The sequence below is a fragment of the Pseudopodoces humilis genome, chromosome 16, assembly GCF_049639895.1.
Source record: "Pseudopodoces humilis isolate 2021_Gansu_Grassland_sample_001 chromosome 16, ASM4963989v1, whole genome shotgun sequence".
Taxonomy (NCBI): Eukaryota; Metazoa; Chordata; class Aves; order Passeriformes; family Paridae; genus Pseudopodoces; species Pseudopodoces humilis.
This window is the reverse complement of record NC_142215.1, coordinates 7,698,535-7,712,756: the sequence shown is the minus strand read 5'-3', so window position 1 is coordinate 7,712,756 and position 14,222 is coordinate 7,698,535. Positions and strand designations below refer to the sequence as shown.

Below are 14,222 nucleotides of genomic sequence, written 5' to 3'. Positions count from 1 at the left end.
CCAGGGCTTGTACGTGTGCCTGCAAAACTATTTCACGTGTGCTGACCACGTTGGCCAGGATGCCCAGATGGCCCAGGGATCACAGGTTCTCTCTGGCACCCCAATAGAGCATTTTTGGGTCTAGTTGGGAATCCCCATGCTGATGATGTACCCCCATTACGCACTACCTTGCACTGAGTTGCGCACAAAGCTCCAGCGAGCTGTAGGAGGGAGCTGAGCCTTGCACCAGGGCTGGTGTGGAAAGGGGATGGGAGGGTCGGGGGTCTCCTCTGAAGAGCAGTGCACAGTGCCTCTGGCCACAGGGCCATTGCTCGGGGCTTTGGCACAGGTCCGAATTTTCCCTCAGCTGCACCCCTGCCTTTCATCTGGAGTCTCGTGCCTTCCTCCTCCTCCCTCCCTCACATCGGGGTCTCAGCTCTGCTTGCAGGACAGCCCGTTTTGTGTGGAAAACAAATCCGTAAATCCCAGAGGCATTACAAAACATGCCTTGTGTAAGCCCCTTCAGCCCTGCTCTGGTGCTTAGCCCAGCCCTGCCACCTCCCCAAAATCCCCATGATGGTAAGAGCCTGGCCAAGCTCCTCTCATGGGCTTGAGCACTGCTCCATCCTCACCACTCTTCACTCAGCTCCCACAGCCCTTGACCTGAAGAATTAAGGCTGCAAGGGTTCCCCTGCCCTATGTAGCTTCAGCATGCTGGGGATTCCCAGAAAACCCATTTTGCCATCTTGCTGTCCACCCACATGCAGACTCACCTTTGTTTCTCCCACATCCCGGGGCTCCCCTCCCTTGTGGGTCTGTGGCATCTCCCTGGGGGTGGAATAGGTTCCAGTTCCCAGGGTATTGTAGGAATTTTGCCTGTATTTTTTTTTTTTTTTCTTTCTTTTTTAAAGCTAAAAGGGGCCTTGTACGCATGCTGGTTTGGGAGGCCACACAGGGGAGGAATTGGAGATGGGTCTCTGCCACAGACCCATCCCTGCAGCCGGACCCTGCCCACATGGCCAAATTCACAGCAGGACCTTGCCAGGGTTTTTGGGGCAGAAGCTGGGGAAGAGACCTGTCCTGCTCACCCCGGGGAGCAGGCTGGGATGGCAGGCTGCCCACCACCTGCCTCTGCCCCTGCCCCGTGCTAATGAGCGAGTTACACAACAAGGAGCTTTTATACTTTGTTAATCGGGTCCAGCATCCAGCCCGCCTCTCCACGCACGCTCCGGCTGGCGGTGGAGCCCCAGCTCCCTCCTTGCCTCTCCTCAGCTGCCTTTTGTAATGTTTTAATGGGGTTTCTTTCCTGGGCCGGGCTGACTTAATTACAAAGCTGCAGTGAGTTGATGCCTTGTGACGGTCTAATCCCAACCCGGTGACTCTACAAAGCTTTCGCCCGGCTTCCTTGCTGCTGCACTCCGGCCTTGCCATCCCTGCATCCGTCTCGGCTCTGTGCGCTGACCTTCTGAGGACAGTTCAGCTTTTCCTCTTCCTGGTGAGTATCCAGGACATTTCTCAACTGAAAGAACTGCATTGAAGACCATCATCCAGCCCTCACTCAATCTGGCACCTCCAGAGCTAGAATTGGTTTTAGTGCCTGGAACAAGGGGATGTCTATCCCATTCCCAGGAGGTGGAAGGGAAGAGGATGCTCCTGGAGAATGGCTGAGCTGGAGCCAAGCATCCCTCACACAGCCTGGGCTCAGAACTGGTGCTGGAGCCATGCAGGGGGAGATGCTGGAAGCAGGATGAAGGCAGCCCTCCTCCTCATGGATGGGAACAAGGCGTTTCACCCAGACTGCATTGGAAAGATGCTGAGGGGTTTATAGTCCAGCCTTGCAGTTGGTGCAGCAGTGAGACATGAGAGTTTGGGAAATACTTTGGGGATAAGTATTTATTTTGGTAATATTATTTATTTTGGTAGTAGAAATAAAAGGATGAGCTGGCTTCCTGGCCAAAGTTGGATGCTCACCTCTGCCCATGTGAAGGTGGTCTGAGAGAGAACAGTCCTGGGTAAGCGCAGGCTGAGATGCCCCCAGCCCAAAGAGGAAAGGTATAATGAGAAAAACATGTGAAGGCATCAGATGATCAATACACAGATTTTTAAGCTGCTTTTGCAAACATCCCTGGTGTTTCTCCAGGCTGCTCAGCCTCCTCGGGAAGGGAGAGATGCAGGCAGTAGGTGATGGAGCTGAGGGGGGTTGGGGGTGTTCTCTGGACACCAACTTCTGTCCCCATCTGTGCAAGACAGGCAGGGAATGGTGCATAAGGGGGGGGACTGTGGAGACCCTTTGGATCCACACTGATTCCTCCTTCCCTCTGCCAGTGTCCTGCTGCCAACAGAAGACAGAGGACAACATGTCTGCAGTGGTGAGTACTGTCCTGACACTGCCCCATCCTCTGGCCTCTGACCATGACCCCTTGCAGTGCTGGGGTGGCGTGCACAGGGTGTACCTTAGTCCATGCTGCACACAGCCCATCCCTATCCCACTGCCCCATTTGGGTGCATGTGTGGAGTCTCTCCCCTTCCCCATAGCTCCCAAGCAGACTTGCAGTGGGGCAGGGAGCTGGGGCGCTGTCTGGGGAGCCCCCACATGCTCTCCTCCCCCTCAGACGGGCACGTTCCGGATTGTGTCGGAGGAGGAGCAGGCCCTGCGCAGCAAGCTGGAGCGCCTCACCACCAAGGACCACGGCCCCGTCTTTGGGAGGTGTGAGAAGATCCCCCCACACACCCTGCAGAAGGTGAGGCGGCTGTGGGGAACAGGGGGAGGTGCAGCCCGAGCTCCTTCTCCTCAGGGGCCAGAGGAGACCCTCAACTGTCTCTTGCATTGGTGGGGATGCACTTCCCAAATTGTCTCCAAGCTGGGGACTTGAGTGACCCTGTCCTCCCTGTGCCGGGATGCTGCAAGGAATTTTTCTGTCCTCCCCCGGTTTTTGGGTGCCTCCATGATCCCCGGGGTGTTTTAGAATGTGTGTGTGGCGTCACTGGGTCCCCTCTCTGCTCCCCCAGGCAAAGGATGAGCTGAATGAGACGGAGGAGAAGAGGGAGGTGGCGGTGAAGGCGCTGCGGGAGCTGGTGCAGGAGCGGGCGGGTGGCGAGGACGTTTGCCAGAAGGTGGCCGAGAAGGTGCAGGAGAAGGACGACTCCTTCTTGCTCCGCTTCATCCGGGCTCGCAAGTTCGACGTCCACAGAGCCTACGACCTGCTGAAAGGTGGGGAGGGGCCCTGGGCTGTGATGCTGGGTGAGGATGAGGGTACACAGCCCCCAGCAGCTCCCAGTCCTGTGCTGGTGCCTGCTAGCCCAGAGTGGGCGGTGCTGGAGGAGCAGGACCCTGGCATAGGAAGAGAATGAAGAGAGGGGATAAATAGAAAAAGTCAGGGTTTGAAGAGAGGGGATAAATAGGCAAAAGTCAGGGTTGAAGGGTTTGAAAAGAGTTGGGATGGGGAAGGAAACAAATGAAGGTGACACCAGCCATTCTGCAGCACCAGGACAATCCCATTCATTGCAAATTTACCCAAAGAAAACAGAAGAAACACTGACATTTGGTGATGGTTTTGTTTGTGCAGCAAACCCATCTGGCTTGGGCTGCATCCCTTGAGACCCCCATGCCCTATACATGCCCTACACTCCCCCCTCTGCACCCCTGTAAGGAGGCAGTTCTACACCCTCCCGATGCTTCTGTGCATGGTGCCTGGGGGGCTGTGCACCCCTGGGACACCTCTAGGTCTGGGGACAGATTGGGGTGCTTGTGGCACCCTCTCCTCACACTGAGAGTGACCCATAGGGATGGAGGAGGAGCAGAAGGGCAACCCAGAGGGTGGCTGCTGACTGGAGCCTGCCTGGCTCCAGCTCTGCCCTTCTTTGTGTCAGCTTAGGGGATAATGAGTTGTAATTATCAGTGCTGGCTCTCAGACGAGCTCTTTTGTTTGCCTGCATTTTCCCAGGATGAAATTCCTTATTTTTGCCTGTAGAATGCCAAGAGAGGGTAGATGGGGGTTTTCACCCAAACAGGGATGAAGTGGAGAAGGGAAAAGAGGGGAGAAATTACTTTATCTACTTGTTGAGGTGTTGGAGAGAAAGCAGGTGTGGGAAGCTCTGGGCAAGGGGAGGGATAACACCGAGCATGCTGGGGCTGGTCTGCTGCTGAGCTTCTTTTTCACTCTTTGCTGGAGGAGACCTGACCTCTGTGGGCCACAGGCAGAACTTTCCACAGCTCTCAGCTTAGCACTGACATCTCACCATCACCAGCCCATCTCTGGCAGCTCTCCCAGCTTCCTGAGGTTGGGCGAGCAGCCAGTTTTCCCAATTTTTGCCTCTCTCCAGGCTATGTGAACTTCCGCCAGCAGTACCCCGAGCTCTTTGACAACCTGAGCCCCGAGGCCGTGCGCAGCACCATCGAGGCCGGCTACCCCGGTATCCTGGCCAGCAGGGACAAGTACGGGCGGGTGGTGATGCTCTTCAATATCGAGAACTGGGATTACGAGGAGATCACCTTTGATGAGGTGAGCCCAGCTCAGGGGTTGCTCCCACAGCAGAGCAGTCCTGCTTTTGGGCTCGTCCCGCTCGGCACAACTGAGCACAGCATCCTGACACACACACATACGCATCCCTCCAGCCTTACAGGTGGAAGCAAATGTGAAGCCCTTTGAATTTATCCTTTGAGGGAGCCTGGGAGACCATGGTCCACCACCACCAAGATGCATGCCAAATTCAGGGTGTGCATCCCCCCAGTCCATGTAACATAGGCTGAAGAAAGGCACCACACCATTAAATCAAGGGCAGAGGAGGAAACTGAGGCATAGGGCATGGAAAGGGCTTCTTGGCAAAGAGGTCTCCAGGCATGTAACTCAGAGCTTCTCCCAGTTTAATTTTCTGCTCAGCTCTGAATCTGGTCTCAGTGTATCACTGATCCAATCTGATGCTCACGACTTGAAAAGAGAATGTGGTTACCCCCTCCCTGCTCTGAAATCAGGGAGCTGGCTGTGACAAGTGGGCTGGAATCCAACAAACGCTGGATAATACTCCGTGGGACTCTTCCTGGGTACCCCTTAGGCTCTATGGGAGGTGAGACCTCATGCAAGACCCTGCTGTCTCTCCTCTCCCTTAGATCCTTCGTGCCTATTGTATTATCTTGGAGAAGCTGCTGGAGAATGAAGAGACCCAGATCAATGGGTTCTGCATCATTGAGAACTTCAAGGGCTTCACCATGCAGCAGGCATCAGGGATCAAGCCCTCTGAGCTCAAGAAGATGGTGGACATGCTGCAGGTGAGGTGGCAGAGTCTGCAGTGGCAGAGGGGACCCCGGGGAAGTAGGGAGCTCAGAGAAGGGAGGTGGCAGGGCTAGCAGGGTTTGGGATTGTCACCATGCTGGAATAATGAGAAAGCATCACAGAGAGGCTGTTCCCCATCACCCTCTCCCTGCCTTGCCAGCTAATTGGCTTAATCCTGCAAAATTTTCCCCACCCCATCTCCCTGCCTTCTCAAATGCCTGAGCAGAAGCAGTACCACCACTCCTAGAAGCATCCTAGGGTGTGGCCTGGAGGTCTTACCTCAGGAGCCTCTCAGCCCAGCCTGGTCCAGGCTGGATGGAGACTCACAGGCACTCCAGGATTTCTGCCCTTGGACCAAATGCCAAAGACACTCGGCTCTTCCCAGGGGAGGTCCTTCTCTTGGAGTGGGAGCAGTGAGCTATCTGTGAGGTTCTTCAGCTCCCTGGTGCTCCTGAGGCTGGGATGGTTGATTCTCTGAGTCAGAACTGAAAGGGGCCATCAAATAGAGAAGGGGACATGGAGCAAGCAGAGCTGTGGCAGTGCTGGTGTATCCACTGCTGCCTGCTCAGATCTGGGTGGATGGCACCATCTGCAACTATGTCTGGGTTTGGGATCCTAGGACTCCTTCCCAGCACGGTTCAAGGCCGTCCACTTCATCCACCAGCCCTGGTACTTCACCACCACCTACAATGTGGTCAAACCGTTCCTGAAGAGCAAACTGCTGGAGAGGGTGAGTGTGGGAAAGGGACCTGCAGGCTCAAAGGCATGTCCTTGGGTGAAATGGAGCAGCTGGAAGAGCTGCCCTGGCCCTCTGCTGAGGCTCACTCCCATCTCCCCCCAGGTCTTTGTGCACGGCGAAGAGCTGGAATCCTTCTACCAGGAGATCGACGCTGACATCCTGCCAGCAGACTTTGGTGGCAACCTGCCCAAGTACGACGGCAAAGCAACCGCAGAGAAGCTCTTTGGGCCCCGCATCGAGTCTGAGGACACGGCTCTGTAAAGCCTGCTGCCCTTCCCTGTACCACAGCACCAGAGGTGGCTCTCTGACCCCTGCCACCTCCCTCCTGTAGCATTGGTTGAGTGACTGCTCGTGCTGAGGCGCTGCTCCACGCCTGTCCCTCCTGTCCCCACTTCAGGCAGCAGAGTTGGATTGTCCCTCCCAGGCACAGCATCCTTCCCTCCGGAGCTGGGGGAGAAAGGAAGCCACCAGCCCTCTCCCACAGCATTTCCTGGAGCTGCGAGGGGAGGACAGGAGAGTGTCTGCTCTGGGAAGGGAGGGCTAGAGTGAGGGGGAAATAAAGTGTTTAACAGCAGAACTCTGCAGTCCCTCATGGTGAGGAACAGGGGCACAGCTTTTTGAGAACTGGCTGCATTGCTAGTTCTAAGGAGACCAGGAGTGCCAGCAGGAGACCCCATCCCCTCATCATTGACTACACTTTGGCACCAGGACCAAGGAACTGCCCATGTCCGTCCTCCCTGCATTCCAGATCAAGTCCCTTTCTTGCCCAGGAAAGGACCCCCAATTCTTCATTATCTGCTCTAACCAGGGAAAACAGATGCAAACAAAAACCCAGCCAGGGTTCCAGGTGGAGATGTCTCTGCCTAATTCCTGCTTGGGCAGGGAGGAGAACAGAAGATGCAGTAGCCATTGAGACTAGGAGATGGATTTCAATCACAGAGCAATTGAAAGACAAGCAGAATGTACCCTCCTAAATCCTTCCAAAGCCTCAGCACAGTTGTTTCTCCTAGCACTGCACTGTGAAAGGGAGCTCAGTTGGGGAAGCCCCACCAAAAGTCACCATGGAGGGCAAAGGATGGTACCTGTGCAGCAAACAGGCTGCATCTGGCACTGATTACACCTTGCTCAGGTGAGGAGGAGGGAGGCATAAGTAGCTATCTCAGGTAAGGGAGTCTGTTCTGGTTCATGAACCAGGCATCTCCTCCAAAAGCCAATTGGACACCCATTCCCAGACCCTTGGCCAGCAGCAGGGCTCAGAGAGGAGCAAGTTCCTGGTCTCTGCTTAGTTACCTTCTCCCTGAGCCTGGTCCCACAGTGTGTCCTGTTCCCCCTCCCAGCTCCACATGGGTCCTTTTCATCAGCCAGGTCAGCCCCCCACCCGAAGCTGGCTGAGGTGTAGGGTGCTGACAAGAGCCACATTCATCAGGGCACTGGCTCAGGCTCAAACCAAACAGGACATCAGCTCTGAAGCCACAGGGAGGATGGGGCCTGTCTGGGGTTAGATCTGTTTGCTCCAGCCTCAGCTGCTTGGTGAGTGCATGCACAGCCAGTCCCAAAGCCTGAGGCTGTGCCAACCTTGTGCAAGAGTCCAGAGACAGAGCAAAAGCCACCTCTCCACCTCCTTTGGCTCCTTTCTGTACCTGGAGCCATCCCAAGGAAAGCACGTGTGACAGCCCTGCAGCCATCAGGCCAGTGCAAACACAACAGCACAGCTCGCCTGGGAGGCAGAGCAATTGCAGCCTGTGGAAACAGAACAAGGGGAAAAAAACCCATCCACACAGACAGGAGTAGCACATTGCTGCCTCTGGGGTTTGGACTGGGAGAGTCACAGCTCTTGGGAGGTGCCTGTGGCTGCTCAGCACTCTTGTGACAGTGTTGAGGGAGACGGAGAACAGCACAGCAGAGCTGGGAACTGAGCAACTGACCAAGGCAGGAAGGAATCCTTAAGTGGGATCTAACAGGTAAATCACAATGGCCAATAAATGACAGCTGAAGCCCATTGTCTCCCACAGAGCTCCAAGTCCAGCTACCCCAGCAGGTCACCAGTCCCAGTTACCCTCCACAACTCTCTCCCTTGGGCTGTAGACAAAAAACCCCACCCTGGTGAGTTGTCAGGATCAGGTGAGCAGTGCTTTTGTATGCCCTGGGCTCCAAGATGTCACTGTCCTGGCCAGAGATGTTGGTTCATGTTTCTTCTGCCAGCAGATGAAACATTAGGAAAGGCACTTGCTCTCACATAGGGAAAAAGAACAGATTTATTCCACTGGCAAAAATAACTCTTTTTCAGTAGTTTTGTGGCAGATGTGTTTTTTTAAGCCAATGCTACACCCAATTCTTCACCAGAGTGGCATCAAAGACCTCTTCTTGGCCAGAAGACAAAAAGCAACCAGGAGAGGCTTGAGCACACCACAAGTGCTTGTATCACCTTCCCCCCAGCCAGCTCCCCAAGCTGGGCCTCAGGGAAGACTGAGAGCCTCTGCCAACATATGGAACTTCACACACAGTCACTACATGTAGCACTGATTTCAATAAGTCCTTTATTTTTAAATAAAGAAACCCCACTGAATCAAAGATAACAAAATTACATTTTGTTTTGCAATTACTTCCATTTTACACCACACACAAACAAAAATGAAAGAAAAAAAATCAAAGACAGTTTTATATATATTTATATATAATTTTAAAGGTAAACATCAGCAGATATAGAAAAATTGCATTGCTTGTTGCAAATCATCTCCCCTGCAGCTCTCAGCTCCAGAGAATCTGACTCAGAACATGGCAGCAGGGAGGGTGTCTCAGGGAGGGTGTCTCAGTATACATGCTTCTTCAGGGCAGCATTTGGAGATAGTTACAGAATACAATTTTGCCAAATTGAAAATATTTTCATCATCAACTGCTCACCAAGAACACTGGAAGTCACTCTGCCTGTTCTAACACAGCTGCATGAGAAAAACTAGGGCACAGGTCTCCTCAAGCTCTTTACACACCTTTTTGGCTAGGAACTTTCAGAGAAAGAGGTTATGCTTTCTCAAGAAGAATGGCTAGAGATCTGTCACTGGGAATTACTGTCAAGCTGTCATGTAACACAATGAGAAAATATGCCCTTTTGTAAAGTTGTTGACTTGGGCAAAGCAGTAGGATTTGGTTATATCCAATACAAGTGGGTTTTATTTGGCTTTTTTTTATTTTTTTTTTTATTTTAAAGACTTCCCAGTTGGTAGGAACCGTGAGAAGGGTCACCATCCCAGCAGGACTATAGTGGAGATTCTAGAAGAAAATTCTGCATCTCCTCTCTGGTCATGCAAGAACTTTGATTACAATAGAAGTTTGTCAGTCATACCAAAGCAAAGGGGCTTTGTGCCATCTTGTACAGGTGTTCAGGATAACTCCAGAAACCTTTCCAGCACAGCATGGAAAGCTGGCAACTGCTTTGACTCATTGGTGGCATTTGTGCCTAAGCTCCCCTAACAGCTGAGGAAGTCCAGGCCAGTGTCACTCCCATTCCCAGTGAGAAAAGGGTACAGGGGCAGCCTCCCTTGGGCTGATGCTGCTCTGAGGCATTCTAAGCTTGAAGAAAAATCATAAAGTCCTCACACCAAGAAGGGCTGTTTGCTTTTCACCCAGAAGCCATGAAAGAGACACTGCTTTGAGTCACTGTGGCTCCAGCACCCTCCCAAATGAACCAACCCACATAAGGGATAAGGACACATGGAGTATGACTCAAGCCAGAAACAAGATGTTCTTTGCAACAAATGACTTACACAGGCAGCACAAGGCTCAGGCCTTCTCTGGTCTCACAAAAAAAGATTGAAGAATTTCAGTAAGCTCCAGACAAGCATAGCATTTCCAGAAAAATGTGGAAGCAATCCAGGTGACTAAACTGGCAATTAAGTCCTGAAGATGGTAGTCTCTGCTCTTTCCTTTGAGATGTAGCCACTAGAGCAATCTACCTCCAGCTATGCTACTGGAGTGTTAATAGACACAAGAACTTTGGGATTGCAGGAAAACAAGTCACACATTAAGCAAACCCTGCTTCTATGACTCAATTTCTACTGCTAGAGGAGCAGAGAGCTGAAAGTGATCCACTGCTTATATACATTGCTTTAAGCCTTGAAATTGACTGTAGCCAGTTATAGGCTGCCCACAAATGTTCTTTAAGTCAGCACTCAGTTGTACACTGTGCATCACTGGTGTGTCTCAGTGCCTGAAATTTCATTTACCAAAAAGCAAAGCCCCAAAAGCTCTGACAGAGCTGTTACTGAAGTCTCTAGATATGCTGATGTCAAGGGAGGAGGAGGAAAAGGGCAAGGCACCACGTGTCAAAGGGCTGTGGTCTAGGAACTTGTGACAGACCCAGGACAGATGACACACAGGTAGCTTGGCTAAATTCAGTACTGGAGCTAAAAGTTCCCAACATTTTACTTAATGCCCTGTCTTTGTAACCCATATCTTCATAAACAGGAACTGCAGTAAAACACTCAAGAAAAGGATTGCAGGGAAATTCAAGTGTTTGCCTTTACAGTGCAATTACAACACTGCCAGACCCACCTGAAAACATCTTGATTTAGAACAAAGGGACAATTAAAAATGCTGGCCGAGCTCTTGTAGTGGAAGCTGAAGTTCCTTGTGTTCAGTCAGAGCAAGTCTGAGCTGCTTATTTACCATCTTCAGATTTCTCCAGAAAAACGGCAACAGTGATGGTTGGACCAGCCTAACCATCAAAGAGTAATAGTTCTGCAACTTGCTGTCTGGTTGAGAAAGTCCTCAGGGTTCATGTTCAAGTGCTACTTACATTCAGTGATGGGGAAGGTGTGTTTACATGAGACTACCCATGGAAGAGCTCTCCTAATGATTTTTCTAATTCCAATTTGAAACTAAGCAGAGCACATGTCAGACTCACCATGTTGCAATCTTGAACTCCTCTATCAGACCACACTGCAATGATCTACAAGTGCACACTTCAGCAGCCTTATGTGTTTGGTAAAAGATGAAAGACTTCACCTCTAAGACTGAAAAATTCAGACTGCATTTAAGGCTGGGTTCACTGGGCAAATAAAGACCACCTGCCCACATAAGACAAGTATTACCTTATTTTAGGAGATAAGAGTATTTCAGATTAGGACTGGACAAAGTCCCATGTGTTATTCAGTATCAATTATCCATCATTGTCAGTAGCAAGATTTAATAAATTTAAAGGTCTTTAGATAACATGAACTGCAGCTTAATTCTCTCCTCTCCTAGTTCCCCAAGACCACTGACTGCTGCAAGTCTGACTGCAAGTCTTGCTTTGAAAGAAGCATCAGATTTGTTGAGATGGAGAGAATATTTTTTTTTTTACACTGCTTCCACCTACAGGCTTAATAAGCTGAACCTCAGGCTCCAGAAACCTTGCACAAAAAAGCCACAAGAAAAGGTGTCCTTCCCCAAATAAGCCAGACTCAGTCAAGTCACAAGTGATTTGAACAGTTTGAGATTCAAGTGCAAAAACAGGGAAAGAGAGCAAGACAGAGACCCACAGTACTTCTGTAGTTGAGAGTTTCAGAAAGTCCACAGCATTGGCAGTTCTCAAGTATGAAGGGCTTGGGTTGTGGGGCAGGAAGGAGTACTCCTCAGAAAGGCTCTCCAAGTTTAAAGAAAAATCTCTACTTGATTAGACAAAACTACAGCTCCTGCTGCTTTGAGAACTGCCCAGTTGCTCACCTCATTTTGGGAGACTTAGACACCTAAATTTATACTGTATCTATTTGATGTGTACATGTGTTGTTTACACTCCACTTCTGCTGAAGCGAGAAGATATTTAAGTCATACCCAATGAATATTACATGAACACTACTTAAGCAAAAAAACTGAAATGTCTTTTATGACATACTTTAGTGATGCAGTAGGAATAAGAGCATAACAACACAGACAAGATATCCATCAGCTAAGAATATCCTTGCTAACTGATGCCCTAAAATAGTTCTTAAGGAACAGCCACAAGCACAGCCAAATCCTGCTGTAGCTTTACTTAGTTTCATCTTCTCTTTGAAGAAAAAAAGAAGCCCAGATTTACTAACTAGGAGAATGTGCAGATATCCACAGTTCATCATGGATCACAGGCCAAGGTGTTTGGCCTAAGGCAAATGAAAGGAATTTCCTGATATGACAACGCACCTTTGCTACAATAGTTAATTATTGCTTTATTAAAATGCAACCCCACCTACTCAGCCTACTGAAGTTCAGGGACAGGGCAGTCCAGAAGGCTTGTTCCCCAGGTTTGTTGTTACCAGACTAAAGACTTGCAGCTTGTTTCACCCTTAAGCTATAAATTAAAGTGCCTGGAACACAGACCAAGGCTGAAGCAATAAAGTGCTGATGAGGGAAGTGTGACAGGAAAAGAACTTCACCGACACTGTGATAAAGAAATCTTAAGGATGGATTAATGACACTACAATATTGACAGAACAAATCATAAGGAAAAAAAAAATTACCACTAGTTTCAGTCTCCAGATTGTCATGGGACAATTTTACCACTTTCCTTTAATAACTATCTTGGCACAGACCAGAACTGCCACTTGAGGGAAAAGCACAGGTGAGTAGCCAGCTTTCCTGCAAACAGCTTTCACACTTCACTTTGCACATTAAAACTAGAAAGGGATGTCTGGTTGTGGAAAAGAAATTCCAGTGAGAAAGAGCACAGTGTCTTACTGGAGCCAGTAATCCTACAGCATTACACAGATCTGGAAACAGTCAGCCATGCAAAGATGTCATTTCAGTTGCACAAGGCTGGAGACATCCAGTTCCACATCAACTGTAAGGCAAGTCACACGTCTCAAACCCACTTGATGCTCTGAAAGCTAATGGGAAGAATTTTGGTATTATTTACCCTGACATAACAGGAGTAAATCTAAATAGATACACCCTACCCCCCACCAACTAATCCCTAAGAGAGTACAATAGCTCTCCATGAAATATTCTTTCAAACAAATTGAGCTCACAGAAGAAATCCTGCAGATTCATAATCATGGGTTTCCATTTGGAAGCCAGAGCCAGCTTTAAAAAGCCCCAGGTCAAACAAAGAATCCAGTACTGAAAAATAACAGTATTTAAAAAGAGGCAAAGATAAGAAGGTGACTGATCAGGTCCTGGAGTGAGAACATGTTTACACAGAAACATTAACTGGCATTACCAGGCTGCAGCTTTTCTCTACTTGGAGACCCAGCATAAAGCCACCCCAATCCACTGACAGCTCAAGCAAGGAGAAGTTGAATATTTTTAAAGTGATTCACTTGTGCAAGTTCATTCCTAGGTACTAAAAGGCTTCCCTTGAGATGGTGCAAAGCTGACACTACACTTGCAGTCAAGCATCTGTTTTCCCAAGCCATGCTGTAGTGGCTTACAGACTGAACCACTCACTGGCTTGTGGCTTGGTACAGGGATTTTCCAGCACCCAGACAGAGAAAAGAGCCACAGTTATCCATCATCTACACCTAAACAAATGCTGCAGATCAAGTTTTTGACCAGCAGGTAAAGAAATTTTGACATGTAGAACATCTGCTATATTAAAGCAAGCAGTCTTTAGCTCAGTAGCCCTGTAACAAGCTACAGTCAGCAACCCAATTCTTCAAGCAGAGCAGTAAATTACAAATCCACGTGACTGGGTATCCAAAGAGGCTCTGACCAGATGTTAACCTCTGCTTTAATTCCATTTTGGAAAAAACACACGGTGATCAAACCCCAGCCATAAGATATCAAGGAGAATGGAAACCTGAAGCAGCAGGTGAGAGAACAAAATGCTCCCCAACAGGGAGATATACTGAAGTGATCCAGAGTCTTTGGGTCAATTACTCCTGGCCAGACACAGCCTGCTCACTGTCTGAGCAGTGAGGCTTTGTCTTCTCCCACTGGCAGATGGCATTGGCATACTGTACCACGAGCTTATCCATCCAGGTAAGAGGCTCTGGGAATAGCACAGACCCCTCAAAAAATCCCAGGTGGCCTCCATGAAGGGGCAGCACATGCATGACATTCTCTCTTTTCTCTGTAAAAGAAAAATAAGCAGAAAGTTCCAGAGGGTTAACATCTTCAAGCTGAGACTGAAAGCATCTTGAGTTGCCAAGACAAAGGCTGCCTGAGAGATGCTGCTGCTGGGCCCTAACAGCAATACCTGTTATTGCTGTAAGAATGGTCATTCTTTAACAAATGAGCACCTTTAATTCACATCCACTGCATCACATCAAGATGCACTAAGCTCT

At 49.7% G+C, this 14,222-nt stretch overlaps 2 protein-coding genes across 4 annotated transcripts in view; one reads left to right on the top strand and one right to left on the bottom strand.

Moving 5' to 3' along the window:
- Positions 1-1,234: 1,234 nt before the first annotated feature.
- On the top strand, positions 1,235-6,565 carry RLBP1 (retinaldehyde binding protein 1). The gene is made up of 8 exons (XM_005521579.2): positions 1,235-1,474; positions 2,305-2,348; positions 2,592-2,720; positions 2,989-3,190; positions 4,303-4,481; positions 5,087-5,245; positions 5,869-5,979; positions 6,091-6,565. Exons 2-8 carry the CDS (start codon positions 2,337-2,339, stop codon positions 6,247-6,249), a joined length of 951 nt encoding a protein of 316 aa, XP_005521636.1. The 5' UTR covers positions 1,235-1,474; positions 2,305-2,336; the 3' UTR covers positions 6,250-6,565.
- Positions 6,566-8,502: 1,937 nt separating this feature from the next.
- ABHD2 (abhydrolase domain containing 2, acylglycerol lipase) overlaps positions 8,503-14,222 on the bottom strand; it is a 37,654-nt gene continuing 31,934 nt past the window's right edge. For all 3 annotated transcript variants that reach the window (XM_014251200.2, XM_005521580.3, XM_014251201.2), the window contains one exon: positions 8,503-14,008. In XM_014251200.2, coding sequence (XP_014106675.2) covers positions 13,812-14,008 — 197 coding nt within the window. In that variant the 3' untranslated portion in view covers positions 8,503-13,811. The remainder of the gene's footprint in view (positions 14,009-14,222) is intronic.